Source organism: Capsella rubella, unplaced genomic scaffold (assembly GCF_000375325.1).
Source record: "Capsella rubella cultivar Monte Gargano unplaced genomic scaffold, Caprub1_0 scaffold_8, whole genome shotgun sequence".
NCBI classification, from domain to species: domain Eukaryota; kingdom Viridiplantae; phylum Streptophyta; class Magnoliopsida; order Brassicales; family Brassicaceae; genus Capsella; species Capsella rubella.
The window spans coordinates 5,846,273-5,871,542 of NW_006238916.1; the positions used below are offsets into that span (position 1 = coordinate 5,846,273).

General features: G+C 32.6%; 5 protein-coding genes across 5 annotated transcripts; all 5 read right to left on the reverse strand.

Annotated features, from left to right (window-relative positions):
• Positions 1-365: 365 nt before the first annotated feature.
• LOC111829094 (extensin-2) lies at positions 366-2,368 on the reverse strand. Its single transcript, XM_023777843.1, has one exon. The coding sequence runs from the start codon at positions 2,321-2,323 to the stop codon at positions 623-625; it is 1,701 nt and encodes a 566-aa protein (XP_023633611.1). The 5' UTR covers positions 2,324-2,368; the 3' UTR covers positions 366-622.
• A 4,299-nt stretch (positions 2,369-6,667) lies between these two features.
• Positions 6,668-7,792, reverse strand: LOC17875761 (F-box protein At1g11270). Its single transcript, XM_023777603.1, has one exon. It carries the CDS (start codon positions 7,790-7,792, stop codon positions 6,668-6,670), a length of 1,125 nt encoding a protein of 374 aa, XP_023633371.1.
• A 2,202-nt stretch (positions 7,793-9,994) lies between these two features.
• On the reverse strand, positions 9,995-11,815 carry LOC17876198 (protein trichome birefringence-like 4). Its single transcript, XM_006282230.2, has 5 exons — positions 11,346-11,815; positions 11,055-11,250; positions 10,784-10,980; positions 10,549-10,707; positions 9,995-10,465 (listed from the first exon to the last, which is right to left on the reverse strand). Exons 1-5 carry the CDS (start codon positions 11,813-11,815, stop codon positions 10,105-10,107), a joined length of 1,383 nt encoding a protein of 460 aa, XP_006282292.1. The 3' UTR covers positions 9,995-10,104.
• Positions 11,816-11,959: 144 nt separating this feature from the next.
• On the reverse strand, positions 11,960-13,249 carry LOC111832141 (paraneoplastic antigen Ma6E). Its single transcript, XM_023788479.1, has 4 exons — positions 13,147-13,249; positions 12,649-13,064; positions 12,320-12,545; positions 11,960-12,230 (listed from the first exon to the last, which is right to left on the reverse strand). Exons 1-4 carry the CDS (start codon positions 13,223-13,225, stop codon positions 12,106-12,108), a joined length of 846 nt encoding a protein of 281 aa, XP_023644247.1. The 5' UTR covers positions 13,226-13,249; the 3' UTR covers positions 11,960-12,105.
• Positions 13,250-14,024: 775 nt separating this feature from the next.
• On the reverse strand, positions 14,025-18,691 carry LOC17875196 (beta-D-xylosidase 1). The gene is made up of 6 exons (XM_006279981.2): positions 18,174-18,691; positions 17,353-17,634; positions 16,060-16,229; positions 15,865-15,962; positions 15,026-15,784; positions 14,025-14,942 (listed from the first exon to the last, which is right to left on the reverse strand). Exons 1-6 carry the CDS (start codon positions 18,597-18,599, stop codon positions 14,347-14,349), a joined length of 2,331 nt encoding a protein of 776 aa, XP_006280043.1. The 5' UTR covers positions 18,600-18,691; the 3' UTR covers positions 14,025-14,346.
• Between the last annotated feature and the right edge of the window lie 6,579 nt (positions 18,692-25,270).

The following is a 25,270-nucleotide window of genomic DNA, read 5'->3' on the forward strand; positions in this document are numbered from 1 at the left end:
TGAGTTGTTTCATGGGAAAGAACTAAAAAATGATCCCAAAGTCAGTACAAGGAATAAAAAAATTGAAACAAATTGTTGATATATACTACAAGGAACTGGTCTATTGCGCCATTGCAATGACTCTTCGATGCTAATTCGTTTGTATCTTTTTATTGACAACAAAAATGCAATAGAATGATAGCTAGAGTAAAGTAGTTACACCTTTGAGAATATTCCTCGTAATTTTTTTTCAGTTTGAGTGATTAACTTTTATCTATACCAGATTTAGGTCAATGAGTAGGTAGAATAATCTAACTCCTTGAGTTAAAAACACGACGATCTTAAGTATGCATGCATGCGATCCATATACAAGACCCATAACATAGTTATTTAACGCTTAAAACTCAAGAATTAGCAAAGGAGTTCATATAGATTGCAAGCAATCTTTACACATATAAAAGAACAATCATGAAACCGTACGAAGGTTTTGTAACCAAATTATTAATCCAAATACAAAGAAAATAAAAAGATACAAGTAGCATGAAGAACAAAAGGAAAGAAGAAATAAAATAAAAACCGGTAGCTTTCTTAAAAATAGCATTTACTATTTTTAGTATTAGTAATACGAATGGGATGATGAAGTTTAGTACTCAGTTTTTGGAGAAAGTGAATACGAGGGAGGAGGTGGGGATTTGTACTCAGTCTTAGGGGAAGGTGAATAGTATGGTGGTGGTGGAGAGCTGTAAACATATGGTGGTGGGGGTGATTTGTAGTGCACCTTAGGAGAAGGAGAGTAGTATGGTGGTGGTGGAGAGCTGTAGACATACGGTGGTGGGGGAGACTTATAGTATACCTTTGGAAAAGGTGAGTAGTATGGTGGTGGTGGAGAACTGTATACATATGGTGGAGGAGGAGACTTGTATACAACCTTAGGGGATGGAGAATAACATGGAGGAGGTGGTGGACAAACACATACATGAGGATGTCGTGGAGCCTTGTAGTGAACCTTTGGAGAAGGTGAGTAGTATGGTGGTGGTGGAGAACTGTAGACATATGGTGGTGGAGAAGACTTGTAGTACACCTTAGGGGAAGGCGAGTAGTATGGTGGTGGTGGAGAGCTGTAAACATATGGTGGTGGAGGAGACTTGTAATACACCTTAGGGGAAGGCGAGTAGTATGGTGGTGGTGGAGAGCTGTAGACATATGGTGGTGGTGGAGACTTGTAGTATACCTTAGGGGAAGGCGAGTAATATGGTGGTGGAGGAGAGCTGTAGACATATGGTGGTGGAGGAGATTTGTACTCAACCTTAGGAGAAGGTGAGTAGTAAGGTGGTGGTGGAGAACTGTAAACGTATGGTGGTGGAGGAGATTTGTAGTCTACCTTAGGAGAGGGCGAGTAGTAAGGTGGTGGTGGAGAACTGTAAACGTATGGTGGTGGTGGAGATTTGTAGTCCACCTTAGGAGAAGGTGAGTAGTAAGGTGGTGGTGGGGAACTGTAGACATACGGTGGGGGAGGAGATTTGTAGTCAACCTTAGGAGAAGGCGAATAGTAAGGTGGTGGTGGAGAACTGTAAACGTATGGTGGTGGAGGAGACTTGTAGTCTACTTTAGGAGAAGGAGAGTAGTAAGGTGGTGGTGGGGAACTGTAAACGTATGGTGGTGGAGGAGATTTGTAGTCCACCTTAGGAGAAGGTGAATAGTAAGGTGGTGGTGGGGAACTGTAAACATACGGTGGTGGTGGAGACTTGTAGTCTACCTTAGGAGATGGTGAGTAGTATGGTGGTGGTGGAGAGCTGTATACATAAGGTGGGGGAGGAGATTTGTAGTCAACCTTTGGAGAAGGCGAATAGTAAGGTGGTGGTGGAGAACTGTAAACGTATGGTGGTGGAGGAGATTTGTAGTCTACCTTAGGAGAGGGCGAGTAGTAAGGTGGTGGTGGAGAACTGTAAACGTATGGTGGTGGTGGAGATTTGTAGTCCACCTTAGGAGAAGGTGAGTAGTAAGGTGGTGGTGGAGAACTGTAAACGTATGGTGGAGGAGGAGACTTGTAGTCTACCTTAGGAGAGGGCGAATAGTATGGTGGTGGTGGAGAATCGTAAACATATGGTGGGGGAGGAGATTTGTAGTCCACCTTAGGGGATGGAGAGATATATGGTAGTGGTGGTAGAGATACATATGGTGGTGGAGAAGATTTGTATTCTTCTTTAGGAGATGGTGAAGAATACGGTGGTGGTGGAGAACTATACGTGTACGGCTCATAAGCAGCAACCATTGTTGCCATGATAATAACTCCTAGAGTGCAAATGAGATGGGTTGAAAGCCCCATCCTAGAAGAAGATCCCATTGTGATTTTTAGTTTTGTTTGCCAACGCTTAACTACGTTGGTTAGTTTTTCTTGTTTTGGTTTGTGTTGTAAAGAAAGGGAGCATAGGTTTTTATAGCAAAGTGTTTCTCTAAATCCAGCTATAATATTCCTTTGTCCTAGTCTTGCCGGACTCTTTCCAAACTAAATCGTGGAAGCATGTTTACACGATACTAGTGTTAGACCGTTAGACGTGCAAGAACGTTTAGCGTATGTCAACGAGACACTTTCCATTTTGTTAGTCAGATTAAACAAGAATTTTATGTATCATGTTGCATCAATTTGCATCAATTTGGTTCATATTTTGTTTTTACTTTTTGAAGGTTCACTTCATATCATCTTTTGGTTTATAACTATATTTCAGGGGTTGTAAAAAAAATACTTTCAAGGGTCGTAAAATATCAAGACTCTCTTTGGTTGTCTTACCTTCTCGTCGACTTTGTTTTTGTATAGATTAGAACTTCACAAGAACTGAAATAAATAAGTATTCTCAAAAAAAGAGTAAATAAAAACGACTACTCATCATATAATCCAACATTATGTCGTATATCTTATATAATAAGACAAGGTTTTTTCTAACTTTGCCTCACAAAGCGACATTTGGCGCTCTATATTCATGACATGTGTCATTTTTATTAAATTTTAATTTAATATTAAAAAGTATTTTATTTGTGATATTGTGTTGTGAGTTATAAGATATGTATTGTTTGCTTTTAAAAAAGTGTCATTGTGGCAAAAAAAAAAATTCTCCAATTTTAGTTTCTATTTAAATTAAATATCATATAAGCTAAACATAAAATGAAGTAGTTAAAATATTTTTCTTTGTGTTCAAAGAAAATCGGTATGAGTTTTTTTATGTAAGATTTAAAGTTTAAAAATGACATCAAAATTTCCTCCTCCTTTTAAAGTATTTTTTCCTAAAGTTGTTAATATGGGTAATAAATTATTAATAACATGTTTTTATAATTTTTGAAAAATAAGTTTATAGTAAAATAATTAAAGAGAATTGTTTTTTTTTAACTTTAGCATCGTGAAATCTATGGTAAATAATGAAATTAGAGAAAGTTAGTTTTTTTTCAGTATAATAAAATAGTACACCTAAAATATTTAGATAAAGTAACTATTTAAACAAAAAATATTCTATTATTTAATTTAGAAAAAAAAATTTATTTGATTACTATTATTAAACAGTTGAGAGAGGAAACACAATTTAATAAAATAATATATCATGAAATTTAATCAAAGAATAATTATCATATTATTAACAAATCATATATATATATAAATAAAGTTTCACTCTCTTAATATTGGTTCACTTGGCATGTAACTTAAAAACATATTAGGTATTATCATATCTATATATATATATATATATATATATATATATATATATATATATATTATTATAATTATTAAATTAATTAATACTATATATATATATATATATATATATATATATATATATATATTTAATTCACAATTTAATATAAAACTAAAAACAATTAAACCACAAAACACATTTAATCATATACATTAAACTCACACTTTAATATAAAAACTGAAATAATATAAATTTGCATTAACTATATTTTACATTGAATTTTTCAGCACACAATAAATTATATTGATTCCCATAATATTTTAATGAAATTGTAACTCCCATCACTTCTCTTCCTATATATACTCATTTTCTCAGTTACCATTCCCTCATTCTCTCATCCTCTAATTCTCTATCTCAATTATTATATAAAAGAATAGCTTTGTGTTTTTTTGTATGAGTTTAGAAAACAATTAAAATATTCTTTTATAAAATCTCAATTGTAAAATAAATTAGAGACTATATGATATACATTTTATGTTATTATAATTTTTGCTTTTTGAAAATTCATCTCTGTTTTCTTTTTTAGTTTATCATCATATAAGTAATCATTCCCTCACCCTGTGCCTTTATATTCATGTATCTTTGATATTTTTATATTTTTATGTTGTTATATGGCATAAAAATCAATGAAATTAACATTTAAGAATTTGATATAAATATATTTAGAAAGTATGATACAAATCTAACATATTTTTAAATTTAATCGTACTTATAAATTAAGAGAGTATGAAACAACACATGTGTAAAAATAAAATAGTTTGAAGGCTATAAAAACAAAAACATTGACCACTATTTTTGTATACAAGCATACAAAGAAATAAACACTTTGGTATATAATTAGAAAACTTAGCTTGTACTAACCTAATATATCTTCTTTAAAATATTAATATTTTCCATTTCTTCTCTAAAATTTTATTTTTTATTATTTTCATTGTTGTTGTATAATTTATTTATGTATAATTCCCATGATGTTATTGTTACATATATTATTTTTCTCGGAAATCTTGGTAGAGAGCAAAGTGGCTATGGTAAATTGTATGTGACTTTTCTTTTTAATTAACATAACCTATTTTTAAGAATACATATGGTTTAGTTTTTATTGTATATGTAATTAATATTAGGCTATTTTAATGCTCTAGACTAATATAAAGTTGTTGACAAAAAAATAATATTAATGTGTCATTATATAATACTAGCAGTTGACCCGCTCTCCTTGGGGAGGTTTATATTTTTGTTTCGTTGATTTTTTATTCATATTGTGATATTTTATTATTTTTTTTAATTCATTTCCAAAAAATATTATAATTATTTTCTCTTTAATTATTATCTTTCAATACTCAAATTTGGATTAAAAGCATTTGATTCAGTTTATGAAATATCATTTTTTTCTTTTTGATCATGTTATAAACTAATATTTCACTTTCATTTTATTTTTCCTCTTTATAATTTTATATGTTAAATGTTGTTTTATTAAATGTTGTTTTAGTCTACCATAAATTTAAATTTTACTTCCATTCTAAAACTCAGTAACATATTTAAAATATTAAATTATGATCAATTAAAATGAAAGTTGAATTATATTATTATCACTAATAAAAAAATTAAAGTATTGTTTTTCTTATTTTAACATTTCATTTTTTACATAATTTATTTTTATTTATATAAACTTTCTATTAATTAAATAAGTAACATAAATATGCACTAAATGAATGTTTTAATTTATTTTAATGTTTAAACAAAAATGTGGTTAGGTGGATGCTTAGGTGGCATCATGAGAAGAGAGAAAAAGCTAACTTTATATATATAGATTATTCTATATGAAATATTAGAAGATATGATTTTTTGAGAGACCGAAGGTAAAAGTAATCAACATTTCATAAGCAATGATTTTTTGAAAACAAAAAAAGAAGATGACATAGGGACAAACCTAAAGTAGATTTATATAGATTACAAGTTCAAAGAGTTGTTTGTAGTGATCTAAGACTATAAATCTTACTCTTAGTATCCTAATGTAGTTGAATAAAAAAATATTCTAATTCTTAATACAAAAATAATCATAAAACATATACACTTAGTTAACTCTTTTCATTTTTAACCAAGCAAATAAATATTTTATGAGATAGTGCATAAAAGTGAAGAGAGTTACTTAATTGCTTCAATTAAATTGATTTAAAAAATAATACTAAATTATTATAAATATAATATCAAATTTATCATCGCGCGGGTCTATTTCTAGTTTATATATATACTTGCATTACATAAATATTCTAAAGCCTACATTTCAATAATCACTGTCAAGAATCAAGATACCAACGACCATGCAGCCAAGAACAAAACCAGGACCAACCCATAACGACGGCTCTACAATTGAGCAAAGATGCTCCAAGTTTCTTTTGTTTGGCCTGTCTCTGGGCTCTCGAGCTTTACTAGTAGAAACAGTACATCTTGAAATGTTTCTAATTCACTTTTATTTACAAATCACATTACAAAAAATAGAATACTTTAGCTTAGTTGGTTCAATTTTACTTAAAGACTATCATTTCTCTAACTTATCAATTATCATAATCGTCTTGTCTTCCTTCCATCTAGACTTTATCCGCAAGAAATATTGATAAATTAGTTGCCAAACTTAAATCTCTTTCGAATTCCATTGATATAACCAGACCTATACAACCAAGTCTTGCAAGTAGAGCAAAGCAATGACATAGTGACCAAGGCTGCGACACTTTAAAGCGTCAAAAGATATACCAACAAACTGAGATGAGTTAACAAAGAAATGTATGTCTGTTTTACCGTAATGTATGTCTGTTTTACATGAATTGTATAGCTTAGGAGATTTAAATGCAGAATACAAGATTTAAAACCTAGGAGAGAACCTTGGAGATGGAAGAAAATGTTTAAATTAGAATGGTAAAAAAAGGAAAAGAAAGAGAAATAAAATAAAATTAAACAGTGAATAAACTTTGGAAATAACAAACACAAGATCCACAGGAGGTAGGCTTGTAGAGTACCTCAAAAGATTTAGTACGGAGATCATGTATCACGACTACTCGCACATTGTTCATGGCTCCATCACCACGAAGTAGTAACTTATCTTTGTCCAAGATTGCTAGCGGTATGATTGTGGAGGTGGGGCTCTCAAACAAATAAGCACACTCATAGAGGTCTAACGAAAACATTAGATCCCATGTCTTGTTTCCACTTAACGACAAAATGAGTAGGTTGGGCTCTATTTCCACTGATATGCACAAGCAGTTATCAAGGAGGGACAAGGCAGGCGCACTTTTTTGGAGAAAGGGAGTTTGTGAGATGACTTCAAAAGTTTCGGTGTGAAGATTGAAAGATAATACCTTTGTTTCTTCACACTCAGAGAGCCAATAAAGTGACCCATCAAAATACAAGGGTTCTCGGTAACGAAGCATCCGATAAGGAGAAGCAGGGAGAACGTACCTCCAAGCGTTAGTACTACTGCCAAAATCAAAAACTTCACACGTAGTAACGTCGTCTTTGCCAAAATCAGTTGAATTATATAGCCAGACTGCCTTGTATGTGCCGCCCCTGAGTTTATCTTTACCGAATCCAAGCTTTGGATATGGCACGTTAGAAAGTCCTTTATTAAGCATGTCAAGTCGGAGCGGTTGAAATCTCGAGTGTGGAAAATTTGTATGCCATCCAGTCGCGGGGTTGATCACGACATTTGGTTCGACGTCGTCGGTGAAGCATAGCAGACCGTCACAATTACTAATGCAAACCGCATCGCTTAGAAAAGGGAATTTGACAGTACGAAATACTGACGACCCGAATTGGATTGTACTCTTCCCAGCTTCATCATAACTAAGATGAGGAGGAGGATAATCAACAATGGACACGAAAAGGACATCTTCACCACGTGATTGCCTACGACGGATCCACTGCCGTTCCTTGAAAAACTGCGACTCGATTGTCGAGTTCCACGTCTTGCATACATACTTGAGTTTCAGGAGAGACTCCACTGGTAGTCTCTCCAGGATGAGCTCTACAACATCATTATTTAGATTTTCTACTCTCGAGCAGCCATGTCTTTTTAACATTGTACCGGTCTCTAATATTGATCTAAGAGAGAAGATTGGCGCTTTAAATAAATATACACGAGCTCAGCAACCCATTCGACCTAGGAATCAACGCAAACTAATGGATATATGTTAATCTTCTAATTATTAGGTTTACTTAGATATGTTAATATCGTATAGTTAGGAAACTATTTATGTATAAATACCTCATTCTTCTACTCAATAAGACACACATTACATTCTGTTTCACAATATTTCGTGGTATCAGAGCCTATCTTTCAAAACTAAGTGTAGTTCTATAAAACAAAACCGCAAGGTAAATGCATGATTGTTATTTGTTTTCTTTGGGATTTTTAATACAATTATGTGATTCAATCATAAGGTTTTTCCAGCTATACCTTTTTTTACAAAGTATTTGTGAAGAATATTCTATTTTTAATAATATAATATTTATTATTATTTTAAGAATTATTTATGATAAAAAAAATCTTCAGGTTCGTTTTTATGTAATGATTTTATGAAAATAAAATAATTATCTATAATTATATTCGATTTTGTATTGTGAAATATATACTTTTTGTTAGTATAATATTAAATTTTAGTTAGATTACTTAAATTGTTTTATATATTTAAAAGTATTTTTTCCAAATTTACTCTTTATTTTGATTAATGTGTGGTTGACAAAAAAAATAAAAAAAATAGATGGTACTTATTTGGTCTTCCAAGCCACATCACATAAGGTAAACTAATCTTTATGTTCTTTTCTTGTGCAATGAAAAATGTTGGTTCTCAATCAAATTAGTAATTCTCATTAAACTTCTAGATTCTCTTATATGCTAAAACAAAATCTTAAAACTCTAAACATATTAAAAAGCCGTGGAAACGTCCTAACACTTTGAAATCTAATAAATTTTATGGTTGTTATCAGCTAGAGATGTAAAAAGACGATTCTCTTGATCTTATTGATGAAGGTTTTCAAGATGACTTCTTTTTCTTTGAGTACATAAGACATGGAAAAATTCAACTTTTAAGTGATTGCAATACTAGCTACTACCCTTTTTCTCTAGGCCATAAATGACATAAAAACATATGGTCTCAGAAGATTATATTTGTGGAATGCAGCTTTTGTCAGCTCATCAATGCCATTAAGCAACTTGCTATTGTAGAAATGCCTTAGACGGAAACAAGAAATATGTGGATGCATTCGATATTGGGTCGAAAGCATTACCACTTCTTGTCTTGCCTTCTTACATGTGCACAAACAAGCTTCGTTGGAAAGACAGCTGCATTCGATATTGGGTCGAAAGCATTAACCTTTATAATATGTAGTTTTTATATTTCGTATTTTAAAAAGTTGTTAATATTTTCCTCAACGACGCTATAATGTATATATAAACTTCTATTAAAATGACTTTATTTGTATTTAAAAACATATTTTAGATTGATTATAATTTGAAAGAACTTTACCATCAATTTTAGTAATAATTAATTATTTTGATAAAATACAATAAATTGCATAATGTAAGAATATTTTTTAAAAGAATTTGAAAGTTAGGAAATAAAATTTTAAGAAAATGTATAATCATGTTTTAGGCATAATTGCTAGAGTAAGTTTTTTAATATGTTTTGCAATATTACGAATAATGGTGAATATTTCGTAAATTTTTTGGTGATTGACAATTTAACTTTACTAGATTTTTATAATTAACATTTAATAACAATTTTTTTGTGTGTATATATATGTGTGTGTGTGTGTGTGTGTATTAGTTTTTTTATACCAAAAAAAACTTTACCAAATTAACCAAAAAGTTTCTATAATCTTTTCTAAAAAAGTTTTGGATATTATTTTCTTATTAGTTAATATTATCTTTGTTCTTAAGAAAATTTATCCATCACATAAATACTATCCTAGTATTTAATTATCTTTGTTCTTATTATTTTCTTATTTTATTTTAAACAAAGATAATTCATCCATCGCATGGGTACTAATCTAATATTTGTATGTACTAATCTAGTATTTTTATATTCATAAGAGTACTTTTCAATTGCATGAGCCGTTCGTTAGGTAGTATAGTTACATTGCATGACATTTTTCGTAAACTTCAAATTTCAGCATTACTATCAGCATCAGTGAGCAGTAATATGATTTCCCTGTGTATAAAATGGAACAATAGCTTAAATAAGAAGTAGCATCGAATTGAGTCTGGAGAGGGTTCTAAAAAAGGTAGAGCTTCCGAACCATATTACAAGAGAGACCTGTTTGTATTCTCTGGTGAACAAAGCTCAACAAACGAGTGACTAATTTACTGAGCAAGAAAGTAAAAAAAACCATATTACAAGAGAATTCCAAGTGACTTGTCAGGCAAGGAACTATGTGAAACTAGTAGAGTAGCGTAGAGGAGCTGGTTCCATGAATCAGGAACTCCAGGTAAGCACCAGTGGCTGCAATCTTGAAACATTCTGGCTGCGGAAGAACTTCCTCGGACATCCACAGGCTGTCTATAAACCGACGGGTGACCATCGGTTCGGTACCAAGTCATCTTCGTTATGTTCATGTATAACACAGGCGTTTTCATATCAGAGATTACTGATTCGACCACTTTCATCATCCATGGATACACTCCTGTGTACGTCTCGTTCTGTATCGGTCTTGTTTCTCCATCGCATTGTCCTCCGTTGTTCCACGCCCCCTTTCTGCAGTTCAAACTCAGAGTCAAAACCAAATATATCTACACCCTAATATAGATTGCTTGGACTGAAAGAAAGCTATTCTATACCTAAAATGTGAAGAGGAGTAACCAACAAAGAAGACTCTGGTTTTGGTACTGTTGATATTGGAATCAACCCAATCAGCCCATGTATGTAGAGCTTTTGTGTAAGCTTCTTTCACTTCTAATCTTTCGTAAACTCGCTTTCCCTCCTGGAAATATCCTTTCCTATATATCCAAAGAAACATGTTAACTCAGATATGAATAAGAACTAAGAGGAAAGGTTCAGTTCATAGTTTCATACCCTTCGTTAGTTTTCTGGTGAGTCCACCAGTGACCTGTGTTAAATATAACAATGTCTGCGTTTTTGTAAATCTTCGTCATCGATCTTTGTACCATATCAAGCCTCAGTGTCTCTCTTCTCTTCCCGTATACATCTAAAACTTCAGATTCTTGAACGAGGAATGGTGACTTGATGAAGTCAACAGAACAGTCAAAGTCCTAAACCAAAACATCAAACTCCATCACACTCAAGATAAAACGTTCCAAAGACCAATGTTCTGTGATACACTTACTTTGAACCTGAAACCGTAAAAGCCTTCGTTGTGGAGATTACTCTGTTTTCCTGAAACCTTAGAAACTCTGTTTTTGTCTTCCAATGTTGACCTAAGTGAACAAACCAAAGACTCCCACATGTTTCTATTCAATGAATCACCAACAAAAACTACTCTTTTCCCTCTTAGAATCTTCAGCATCTTCTTCCCATCGAATCTAACAAACGCAATACAGAGAAACAATCTCATAAAAACAGAGTCACGAAATGGGAATGGCAGAATCGTAATTAACTCGAAGAACAAGAACTGAACCTTGGAATCGAGCATCCATGAGGTTGCCATCGATGACGGAGAAAACCCGAATCAGGTCGACCATTCTTGTAGCAGTTGAACTTATCTTCAACGTAAGGACAATAACCAGGTGAATAAACCGGTTCAGAATCGTCGAAGACCCAAGTCCCATCAAAAATGTCGCAAGAAGTGAGTTCTTTGGTTACGGGATCGATCTTTGACTCGTTCTTGATTCGGACTCTTCTGTGCGAAACAGAGGATAGGAACGTAGTCGTGTCTGAAGCGGTTGAAGTAGAAGAAGAAGAGGGAGAGAAGAAGTTTGCTGCTGTGAGAAGACGAGAGGTGAAGCTTGAGACGATGAGTGATGGAGAGAAGTCTGAGAGAGATGAAGAAGAGAGGAGGAAGAGAGAGACGAAGAAGAGAGACGTGAAGAAGATCTGTGTTGTTGATGGGTGTTTCGTGATGAGGAAGAGATTCTTAAGATTCGCCATTGTTAAACGTCGACGATCTTGTTCTTCGTCTTCTTCTCTGTTTTCGTGGGAATCAAGAAACAATTATAATCTCATCTCTTTGGAGGGCAAAAAAGATCCAACAGTTGCAAACTATATTATCTTTTTACTGTGTTTAAGTTTGCATAACATCAAATTTAACAAACTTAAAAGTTAGAACGTAAGGTTTTATAAGCACTCTTTAAATGTAAAGTATACATGTAAAGTATACAAAGAGGTTGGTTTATATCTATTGTAAAGAGTTAAATAAGCATATAGCTATAAGAAAGGTTTTAGATAAGCAAGGCAATGGTGAACAAAACAGCCCCAAGTAACAAAGACCCAAATCTTGACTTCATCATCTTCTCACTTCCATTTTCTTCTTCATCTTCAATATGCTCTAGAACATTGAAATCACCTGCATGCATACATTATTTAACGTTATCATTAAACCAGAAATAACCAGTCTAAACTAGATCTCAAGAACTGATCTTTAGAATCAGAAACCTCGTTCAGGTCCGTAGCTGCAACCGGACTTAAGGGTTTCACGGATGTCGTGGATGGTGGCTCTGTTAAAGAATCTGTAGTGGTGAATGATGTCTTCAATGCAGTTCAAAGCCAAATGTGTCTCGGAGAAGCATGGTCCTTGGCAGAACTCTTCTGTTCTACCCACCGGAATATTTAGGTCTCCGGTTAACGTTAGCCTCCATGTTTCTTCACATTCTCTGTATATCTACATTATTTTTTATTTGGAAGTTTTGTTTAGTTTTCAATTTTGAACTAGTTAGTAGTGGTTTCTTGTATTGCAAGTAAATGACTTTTCATATTCTAAGTACATGTTTCTCATTTAAGCATTCCAAAGCTTTGGCAACTATCTCCGGTGGATCTTCCCCACCTACACCTCCACCGCCGCCTAATCCTCCTCCTCCAAAGCCTCCGTTACCACCGCCTCCACCAAAGCCTCCGTTACCACCGCCTCCACCAAATCCTCCTCCTCCAAAGCCTCCGTTACTACCGCCACCACCTAATCCTCCTGCACCTCCTACACCACTGCCACTAGCACCCGATCCTCCTCCCCCAAAACCTGTCCCTCCGCCGTTAAATCCAATACCAGTACCTGTCCCTCCGCCTCCCACACCTGTCCCTCCGCCTCCCACACCTGACCCACCACCTCCAAATCCTGTCCCGCCACCGCCAACTCCTCCACCTGCACCCCCTGTCTCTGAATCGTCTTCTTCACTGTGAGTACTCCCTGTAAAATTGACATTGATTCTTAAGTGAAGTAACTAATCAAAAGCTTGCTAAACAAGTAATATACATGCGTGACAACAAACCTGGGAAGGAGACTAAGAGGAAGAAAATAAAGATAAGCGTGACTGAGATCGGGAGCTCTCTAGTAAATGAAAACGCCATGGTTAAGAGAGTTCACAAGAATTATAAATCCATCTTATATAATTCTAGTTTAGGTGTTTCTAGAAAATATTAAGACTTGTGGTGCAAGCAAGCAAATAAAGTTTAAAGTTTCTTGTAGAGGTTTAGAAAATATACAAAGGAGAAATTTTGTAACAGTTGAGTACAAGTCATCACCAACCCCCTCTATGTTTTTTTACTTTGCCTATTGTAAACCATTTATTGACTGCCATGAAATTAAACCATATTAGGAAGAAAAGTTAATTCAAACCTAAAAGTGATCTCAAACAAAGAAGGATCTTGAAAGCATTTACAAAACTAGCTTAAATACAGATTTCAAACCAAACAAAAACAAAAACTTGAATACATATTCAAACCAAACCTAAAAGGGATCTCAGATACGAATGGATTCTCATCCACCACACCAACCTTTTTAACACCATTCCATGAACCTATAAAGCTGCAGTGAGTCATTTGCGACTTTATGCCCAAATGTCTAATATATAGCTAGACAGAAACATACAAATACAAAAAACACAAACACACAACTAAGCTATATCCAATATGTGACATCGGACTTGACGACTTATTATATTTTTAATCTTTTTTTTTTTCCATAAACAGAGTATTGTGTGTTTTTTCTAACCCTTATCAGTTTCATATAGTCAAGATTTACGAACATCAGAGAATTCAAGGTTAATGAATTTAGTAATTAAGTTTACGACAGCTAAAATTAGTATCCGACAAGAAATGATTCTTACTATTTTCAGCCATGCTATTCTAGAAGATCCACTATTGTATATTAATTTTAACATTTATTTTCATTTATCTTTAGTTTCAACATTTTACAAGGGCTCCTTGTATTTCTTTATGTTGGGAGCCACAAGTTACAATAACTTTAGGTCCAAGAAAAAAATAAAAACATACATCCAAGAAGCAACCCTTTGGTGGCTTCTTTACAAATTTCATACTTAACTCGAGTATTTAATTTTCACAAGAAAATAAACCTATCTCTCTATATATATATAATAATAGAAATAAGAAGAGAAACACTTCACTTCGTTAAGATCATATAGTTTCCGACCGTATTTGTTGTTTCTTGTTTTTTTATATGCCATCCCTCGCTAAAGTTGCGGTTGGACTAAAATGGTATGTTTAAGGTCACCAATGTGAAGCTTATGTTCACCCATTGGGATTCTCCTCTTACCATACTCATCCACCACACCAAGATGCTTGCAAGCATCAACATTTATCTGAACGGTCTGTTTCGCCCCTGCCGTGACATGAACCTTTTCAAACGTTACCAATTGTTTGTTAACACCTAATCCTTTTATTCCGTTTTTAGGCGGCTCGGCGAAGACGAAGACCGTGTGTGTTCCGTCGAATTCACCGGTGTTCGATACTTCGACATGGAGTGGCATTTTCGGGAATGAGTTGCAGTTGGTGTGAGACACTTTGATGGAGTGTGATGAAGAGTTGAGAATGGCGTTGGCAGAGTTGAGATTGGAGAGTGAAACTGATAGTTGGGCCAATGGGCTTTTGGCTAAACTGTGAGTGAAGGTAGTGTAACTTAAACCGAACCCAAATGGGAATACCACTGGGCCTTTGTAGAATCTGTAAGTCCTTCCTGGGTAATTTCCAGATGCTCTCATGGCCATTACCGTCATTGGCACTTTGGCCACATAGTCTTGTGGATACCATGTCATTGGTAGCTTTCCTCCTATATAAAAATATCGAATGTTACTAATCAAAAAAGCTAAATACTTTGGTTTATAAGAAATCATCTCATTATGAGCTACGTACCGGGATTAGCAGCACCAAAGATGATATTGGCGATGGCAGCTCCACCCGCTTGACCCGGATACCCGGCCCATATGATGGCAGCAACACGTGGATCATTCTTAGCGAAGGTTACATCGATTGGTCCACCACTCATAAGGACCAAAATGACTGGACCTCTAGAAGCTTGAGCCACACGGGTCACTAGGTCTTGTTGGAACCCTGGTAAAAGCAGCCCTGTTCGATCTCGTGTCTCCGCCTCTATGGACTGATCTAATCCCATCACAAGAACCGTGGCATCGGCTTGACGCGCTGCAGCCTCAGCAGCACCAAATCCTTGGTTTCCTTTGCAAGCCACGCCGGCACAACCAGCTTGGTGAAGTGTCCTAGCGTATCTTGAGATTCCCTGTAACGGTGTCGTATAGGAGCATGCTTTCCCCGCATAGTTTCCGATCATAGTCTCCGTGACGTCGGAGTTTGGTCCGATCACAGCTACAGTGCGGTGGCGCCTAGGGGAGAGTGGAAGAGAGCGACCAGAGTTTTTGAGAAGAACAATTCCTTGATGAGCCGCTTCAAGGGCTAAATGTTTATGAGCCGGAGTACAAACATCTCTTGGCCCTAGATTAGCGTAAGGCCCAAGATTGCCATCAAACATACCAAGTCTCATCTGGACCGTTAATGTATTAGCAAGAGCTAGATTAATGTCATTCTCTGTTAACAATCCTTTCTTCACCGCACCTTCCGTGAAAATCGCTAAAAACGGCCCGCAGTCCAAGTCCAAACCTGAAAAACGACACGATGTTTTAATATATCAAAACTAATCAGACGGTTCATATGCAAACGGTAGAGGAAAAACAACTCACCGGCTTTAATAGAGGCCGCGGCTGCTTCTTCAGGAGTGTTGGTGTAATGTTGTTGGTTGAAGAAAACATCAACAGAGTCACAATCTGAGACAATGTACCTATATACATACGTATGCATTGATACCATTATTATTATTAGTGTATGAGTCAAATTTATATGAAATGTTGAATATTGTGTAGACTATTAAAACTTACCCATTGAGACGCCATTGACCACGAATAGTGTTCTTTAAGAGATCTTCATCAGCACATGTGGGCTTTCCATTAACTTGGTTGTAAGAGCACATAACACTTGCGACCTTTCCTTCACTAACACATGATCTAAATGGCACATTGTACGTGTCCTCTAAATCTTGTTGGGTCACCTAATTAAATCCATCAAAAATTTCATAAGTAAACACATTCTTGTAAGAGAAAATTTAGCAAACATTTGTTATTATTTTAGTAAATGATATAATTAGTTTAAAGATACTAATCCTAAAATCAAAATTTTATTCATTTACTTGTGTGATATTTATGGATCACAAATTTCTTATAGGTTTGAGGTCCAAAAACCTTAGGACCATTTGGACCAACCATGCACCTATTTAGCTATCTATAATAACAAAAGAATACTATTGTCTTGACTTATACATATCAATAATGAAATTTTGTTTAGATGGTTTATGTTTTGAATTATCTATGCATGAGAAACGAATCTTTTTAAAAAATAATATATGTATATGGATGAACAAGATAAAAGAAAAGGAGCTTGGGCCAAGTTGGTCCACAAGAACCAATAAGGGATAAGATTCTCCACCAATATTACATATATAAGAATAAGACTATGCATATGACACATCACTCAGTCACGCTGTCTATTGGCTTAATTTGCTAGCTGTTATATATTAGGCAAATGTTTTGTTTGTATCTGACTGTGACATGCATACAAATCTATACATATTTTACTTGTTTGATAATACATTTCAAATTGAGTCGGATGAAGCAAATATATAAAAGTCTTTTGCAAGATTGCGAAGTGACGCATATTGGACGGAACTATAAATAAACTAATGACTAACGATGGAGATATATCTTGATTTAAGCTATCTTCTGAATTTTTAGTTACGAAACTAGATAAAAGACGATAGGCCATAACGCATAACACGAAAACGCATATTATGTCACATCTAATTCGTTACGTGGAGTTATAAATCATAGAAAACGACATAAAGTAGAGCTTTCTAATTCGAGAAAGTATATTTATAAGTTTAAACTAGTAAATAATTCTATCTTTTGTTCTTTTATATCTTGAAAAAGAAAATGGAAATAAAACCACTTAAATTGTAAGAATAATATAGAGAGACTCACAAGTTCTCTTTCATTATTCCCACACAAATTTTAAAGATAATATCCAATATCTAAATTTTAAAGAATTTTAGCATTTTTCAAAATTTCAAATAAACAGATTAATTAGATATAAGTTACCAAATGTGAATAAGATTTTACCTTAGCGTTGAAATGAAAACGGTCGACGCCATTCCAATTATCAAGATCATAAGCGGTATAATGTTTGCAACATGCGGCGACTTTAAGGCGGTTACCGGCGGCGGTACCCTGAAGTCCCCGGACGTAGCTGGCGGCGTATTTCCCGGCGACGACGGGATCTTCACCGGGAGTTTCTTGGCCTCGGCCCCAACGTGGATCTCTCAATATATTCACATTTGGACTCCAATAAGTTAAACCGGCCACTCCTCCATTGTACATAGCTCTTGCCTCATCAGACACCACCTTTTATTCATTATAAATTGTGTTAATTCTAATATATTATTCTCCATATACTTTTTGCTTTTGTTGAAAGAAATAAATATTCTTTATATTTACACCTTATAATAAATAAATAAAATTATTCATTTTTATATATATTCACTGGTTATAGCTAGCTTGCCCATCATCGTATGAATTATTAACTTTGGCAGACAATACGTATATATAACATATGTATTTTATACGTAACATAAACAAAAAATTATGAAAATATATATGTTTTGGACTTGATATCTAAAGTAAAATTGTATATCGGTTTTGGATTTTTTCTAACTTACTTTTTCTGACTTATTCGATAGACTCATGTCGTAGTCCGCTAAAACTCATGTGAATTATAATTTTTCCAAGAATAATAAATATAATATACCACTAGTGTATGATATCTACGATGTCGATGTCCATGTCGTTTTTTCACGTAGAGAATTCATAAAATTTAATACTAATTCTCATTTTTAAAACTATATTTTTTAAAGCAAAGAAATTCATTAATTTATTATCCTCACCCGTCCGATCTCTTCCCATAGAGACTGGTTGAAAGAAGCTGCGGTGGTGATGACCTGAGGGAAGCTTGTGGCGCCTGGAAAAGCACCACCGAACCTAGCACCGGGACCAACGTCAGAAACACCGTGGAGAGCTTCTGACCACCACTCGTAGCCTCCAATACCGAGTCGTGGCACGGCGGCAGCATTGTTGACGAGGTTGCGGATCTTCTCTTGCAACGTGAGCCTTCCGATCAAATCTTGAACCCTGACGTGGATCGGTACATTAACCCGACAGAACCTGAGCGTTCGGGTTAACCCGTTTGCCGGGTCGCATGCAAAGAGTGGGCGAAGTGACTCTGACGAGCGAACCAAACATAAGAGGAATACAAGTATAACGACGACTTTGTTGCCGACTAAAAATGCTTTACCATTATTATTACAAGACATTTTTATATATATAAGTGTGTGTTTTGTGTATGTGTTTGTTTTGTAAAAACTATAAGTGTGTATACATGTGATGTTTGTGTTTGTTTAGTTTTCATGGTGATAGGAATGTGAATGAGGTATTTATAGAGAAGTATTCGGCGAAAATTGATGACAAAGGATAAGAGTCTCTTGTCATGAACATAAAAAATAAGATAAAGATTAAACCAATCTAGTTGGGCAGGTTAAGAAATTGAGATATCATAAAAGATTTATTTTATATTATTTTTATTTCTTGAAAAACATTTAAATAATATTTTGTTTTCTTCTTTTTAAAAGCGTCAGATTTTTTTTTTCCCTTTATACAACATTATTTTTACGTTTTCTCAGTGATATATTACATTTGTCGATATTTTACCTAAAGCAATAACGGTGGTGATGATGATTCTTTGAACCGCACAACCTATCTTTATAATTTCATCGTAACTTAGAAATATAGAATTCATCGTAACTTAGAAATATGGAATTCACTTTGAACTATGACTATTTTAATATGCTATAATAACATAGATATACAGTAAATAATAACTAATGATCAACACATCAACTAAACCTGTTAATTAATTTCAAGGTTAAGATTCATTTGTTGTTAATTATATAGTATTGGTTGAAACTACCAACCGTAGCATCCACAGTCATGTCCATGCTTGGACTTGTCCCCCACCGCCGCCTCTACATCCGCATAATCCCTAACTCTGGTTTAAAAAATAATATACTAATCTTATATCATTTTTGTTCTTTTTATGGATTTTATGAAAAACAATTATATCTGAACTCACTCTTTCCATGCAATTATACACCTAAACAAAAGTATTTATGGAGCTATAATTAGAATTCTACAATTGCATTTTTAATCATGAATGATATTTATAAACGTTTTAGAAGCCAATAACACATGGGTTTTTTTTCTTTCTTTTTTGCAGATTAAAAGAAATATTCTTGATAATAAAAAAGTAAATACGAATGAATATGCATTAGCATGGGGAACAAACCACGCGAACAAGGTCGTGGTCAGACGAGGCAATGCCATTTACTCATTACAAGCAAATATATATATTTTTTGTGCAACTACAAGCAAATATATATAAACCATACATAAACAGAAAGAATAATATATATAGTTATTTTTAATTTATCACCACATCTAGGAGTTCGAATGGTTATAACAGTTGAATGGAAAAATTCGTCAGCGATTTATATTTTCAGTCCACTATATTTCTAGAGCAAATAACAAACTACGGTTTATACAATTATACTTATGGTTTTGTGTTTTCGAATCGATGTAACCATTTGAACCTCTAGTATAAAATATGTACAGAATTAACCAAACCAAGTCACTTTGGTCCAGTAATAAAAGAAGGTAAGTTTTATCATTTAGACTCGAATAGTTTTGACCACAAAAATTCGAGATTTAACATAATTTCTTTGACCTTAAAAAATTAGTCTATCACTTTAGAAATTTTTTGGAATCACTTCAGAATTATATTAAAAAAAAGCCATGTACAAAATTAGTTATAAAAATACATAAAATTTTAAAAACATCTAAACGGTAACGTAAGACATAAAAAAGCTGTGAGACGACAGAGAGAGAAGGTTGTCACGGGTCTCGAGTTTCCTCGACTCTCATCAACAACCAAATTGGCCAAAATAATAAGCATCTAGTCATGTTGCCCACACTTTCTTATTTCTTTCTTTTTCCCAATTGTTAATTTTTTGATCATTGGTCTCTTTTGTCTAAAGTTTCCAAAAACAGATCAGCTTCTTGTTAGACACATTCATCAATTATTAATTAATTGACCCATCAACTGATATCAACGTAACGACGTTCGATTATATAAATGTTTTTTGTTTTGGTTTAATACAATTTATAATTATACTTGCTGTTGTAAGTGATGCCAAATTACACTAGAACAAAGTATGATATTATTACCTTGGGTTATGAAAAAAGAAGCTTGTGATTAGTTGTCTTTGATTAATTAAGGACATTTTGGCTTGAGTTATATTGGATACGAAACTTTATATAAATATATTAGGATTTGTAATCCTTTCTAACAACTTCTCATTTATTCGTTGAAAACGAATGGCTACATATTGTCAGTGGCCATAGTTTGATTGTTAGCGATAAATTGATGGTTAGTTAATTACGTACTACTAGTCAATTCGAATTAGTTTAAGCAAATCATGATTTAGACAGAAATTTAAATGAATGTGTAACAGACTGTTAATCCTACTATTGCAACAACTATCAAAATTCTAGGATATGATTTGCTCACATCAAAAAGTATAATAGTTACAATGGACAAAATCCGTCAACAGGCGGTTTAATCCATATTACTTTTTAGACGGACAACAAACCGCGGCGGATTAATTATATTTATACGTAAAAACAATCCATAGTTAACCTGCAATAGTCTTTTTTAAAACCACATCACTACGGATATCATATAATTGGTTAATGGTAAATAAAAACCGGTTTCGTCGATAGATAATTTTGTAAGCATGAATCATTGTAACCATTGGAACATATTTGTGTTTGCTTTGCTTAGAATATGTAAGTATCTGAATATGGGATTAGTGAAGAATAAAATCATAACTCTCTCGTTTATAGATTACTTAGATGACTTCTTTCTAGATCATAGATCACAACTATGAACATCTACAACCATCTTGAGCCATTTAAAGAAATTATTAACGCTTATGTTATCACGTTTTCACACTAATAAACTTCTTAAGGGTAATAAAGAAATAAAGAAATGCTTGGTTTACCTAAATAAAACAAAAGAACAAATTGCACGAGCTTGGTAAGGTTGATACAAACAAAAGTCATATATGGGGAGAAGAAGAATTTGACTAAACGAATGTATATAACTTATAAAACAGGAATCCGAAAATGTTATTGGTGGAATGAACTTTTTTTTAACTGTACGGTTCACAAGTGGTCTTCTTTCTTCTGAACAACCAAAGAAGTTTTACAGACACACGTGAATGCCCAAACGAATAAACACTCTCTCGTGACACATTATAATTTTTTTTTTTACTTTTGTTATCTTCGTTTCTTACAGAAGTAGCAGTTAATAGTTTTTGTCTATATACAAATCATGAATTTCATATTTACTTTTTGGAAAAAGGAAAAGATTCAATTATGGGTTTGTATATTTTAGTGATGACATTTGTGGTTTCTCGAATTTTATAAATTTCATATTTTTAAAATTATAAAAATACGATTAAATATGCGTCTGATTCATTATGTTTGAGTTTAGTCGGTTTTATTTGTTTTTTAAATTTAGTATTTGGTATAACATGTAAGCAAAAAAATAGAAATAAATATAGACATTTTTAAGTTTATTAAAATGATAAATCTATAAAATTTTTAGTAGAAATTATATATTCGTAAAATTTACCTTAAAAATAAAAAATTTCGTAATAACTCTGAATGATTTTTCTAAAAGAATTATATCTTTTAAATCTTAAAGATGAACAAAACAAATTCGAATTTGATGGCCCATTAAGATATTATAAATTCAAAAGAAATTATCATAGTAGAATTATCAACGTTTCTAGTAAACAAAAACAAATCCTGGTGACAAAAAAAAAAAAAACAAATCCATAAAGATGAAATGATGGAAGATATATTAAAATAGGTAAGTAAGTAATCTAAGAGAACATGTGCGGCTAATAACTCATGAATCAGTTCAAATAATATCTTACGATAACAGATGATTAATAAATTAAGGCTGCTTAGTTTAGTAAGCAATAATATTTATCAAAATTCGTTTTCAAAGTCTTCTATTCATAGCTCGTGCAAAGTATTGGGTATTTAGTACTAATTTACATCGCAGTCTCGGATCAGTTATAGAAATAATTAAACATGCGTTTGATCTATTATATTTTGTTTAATCGGTTCTGTTTTTTTTTTACAATTTAATACTTGTTATAAAATATGTATTTAACTAAAAAATCATAAATATAAATATTTTTAAATATTCAAAAATGTCATATTCATATAATTTTAGTAAAACTAGTATTATTCATAAATTTGGCATAGAAAATAGGATATTTGTAAGAATCTCAAATAATTACATTCTAATATATCTTGTAGAAATATATTTTTTTTTTAATTTTGTGAACAAAAATGGTTGAGATTGTAATGAATAATATCCACGAAAATAATAGTTTTTTTTCTTTTCTTTTTTACCTTTGTCAACTCATAAGAATTGTCATGAAAATACTAATAACTAAATGGACTATCAAAAATACTTTCTGTGTGGAAAATATTTTATGTTATCCTTTACATTTCTAGTGTTCTATCCTTAAAGCTCGTTAGCCATATTTATTTTCTTTCTTAGCCAAGATATGTACTCATCCTATGAATAATATGTCCTTAAAGTTACATTAACAAACTAAAAAGAAAAAAAAAACGTACATTTCTACCAATCAAACAATAAACTTTATAACATAGCAGACAAAAATGTATAAATGAGTTCATCCAAATATGTATATCTATAACAAGTTGGTTACTGGATGATGTGAGGGGCCAAAAATCATATATTATATACTTTTCTCACTTCGAAATGTTTTAGAAGAATAAAAACTATATAATATAAAATAAAAAAGAGCCATTCATCTGATTCGATATGTTTCGTTTCTGTTAAAAACTTTCTTATACGAAATCGATTACGACACAACTGTGCCACATCAGCCTCTCAATCCAAGTCAATTTGTGTCAATCTACACACCCAAAACCAAAATAGTTTCTTACAATTGTAATGACGAAGACGTATTCATATATTCATATCTCTAATTATCTACATCTTGAGGAGGTTAATGATCAATGATTTACACTAACCAAGTCAAAATATATTGAATATATAGATCTAACCAACCAATAGTCAAATAATAGAATCATTACAAATTTATAAATAAAGAGATCGCATCTCTAATCAAATCCTCAAAACCCATAAATATATAACTAATTATTTATAAAATTATTACATTTGGAATCTCAAATCCGATTGATATATGTAAGAAGATGTGGTGGATATAATAAACAAAACACAGTCGCATTAATGATGAACTGATCTAGTATATATATCACTAGACAAACTTATACAAGTTGAGAAGAACAATTTAAAGATCATATCTTATGGGAATCTCCAAAAATAATATAACAGAAAATAAGATAAAAAGTTTTTTGTGGTTTGCTTGGAGACATTGCCAACTAAACAATATCTGTCTCTATATGTAATCTCACTATTCATATACTCATATGCATGAACATGTTACATCCACATAATACATAAACTCTATAAGTCAATATATATCTTCATTATTATTATATGAAAAATGTGTGTTTCATTAAATTGGCAAACGTAACGTGAGTTTGATGCAAGAATGCGTCTTCTTGTTTCCAACCTTTCAAATGATAATAGAGGAGACAGCTCTCTCTATCTTTCTATCTTTTTAACGACTCGTTTCCTTTCTTTGGATTGTGTTATACTCTATCCACACATTGGCACAAACTCACATCTCATCTACATATATTTTTATTTTATTTTTTTTGCATGTTTTAAGAATTTATATCCATATTATAAATTTAATAACTTATAGAAGAAAATAAAATTATGAAAATCATGTTTACATGGGGTTAGTTTATGTAATTGGGACACACTATATTACGGATAAATAATTTATATATTTTTATTTATAAACAAAACCGATCCAACGAAAACTGTATTACGAATAAATAAAAAAATTGTAAGAACATAATAAATATCTTTTCTATCCCTTCTATATCTAAATATTTTTTCTATGTTTAAAATATTTAAAAGATTTATTAAATATTTTGTAAACAACAACTTAGTTAATGAAAAGTTTTTGTTTTTTCTTTATAATCTGCAATGATTGATTACTAGAAACAAAACGTAGTCTAATTTTTTTAGCTTAATCCGCTTAGCTTTTGAACCGAACATGTCTATTTATAAACTAATGTCTTTTTCAACTTTTAATTACTATATTAGCAAGATGTGTAAGTTATAATCTAATACAGTTGTGTAGAAAAAAGAATAATAATTGAGGAGCAAAAGAGATAAGGCCAAGGCTGGGCCCTAAAAGGAGCCTAATTTGATCACACAAATCTTAAAATTTGATCCATTCTAATAAGACTTCTAAAGCTTTTTGCCGTATGGGTAAACATCAGTTGGCACTTGGCATGGGTCTCTTGCTATATCACACAAATCCGATCCCTAAGTTGTATTCTTTTACACGATACGTCATACGTTTGAAATTAATGCTCTATGTGATGATATGATAAGTTCCAAGATTACTATTAAGTTATCAAGAACACACTTCCATAATATCCACACAAAGTGAATTTTGATGCATGACTCATAGCTCAATACATACTCATATCTCACATTTGTGCACTTCCCATTCTCTTTACTATAACACAAGAGTTGAGGTTTTATATAGCACACCATGAACACTCTCATTCAAAAGCGTCAATTATTTTTTCTTTTCGGTTTTTACGAAAACTCGCATCTCAAAACTTCGTTTTTAAATAAGAACTTTATTCCAGAGATCTTTTTACTTGTTTTAGAAAATGTAAACTCTAAAAACACAATTTTTATAATTTTAAT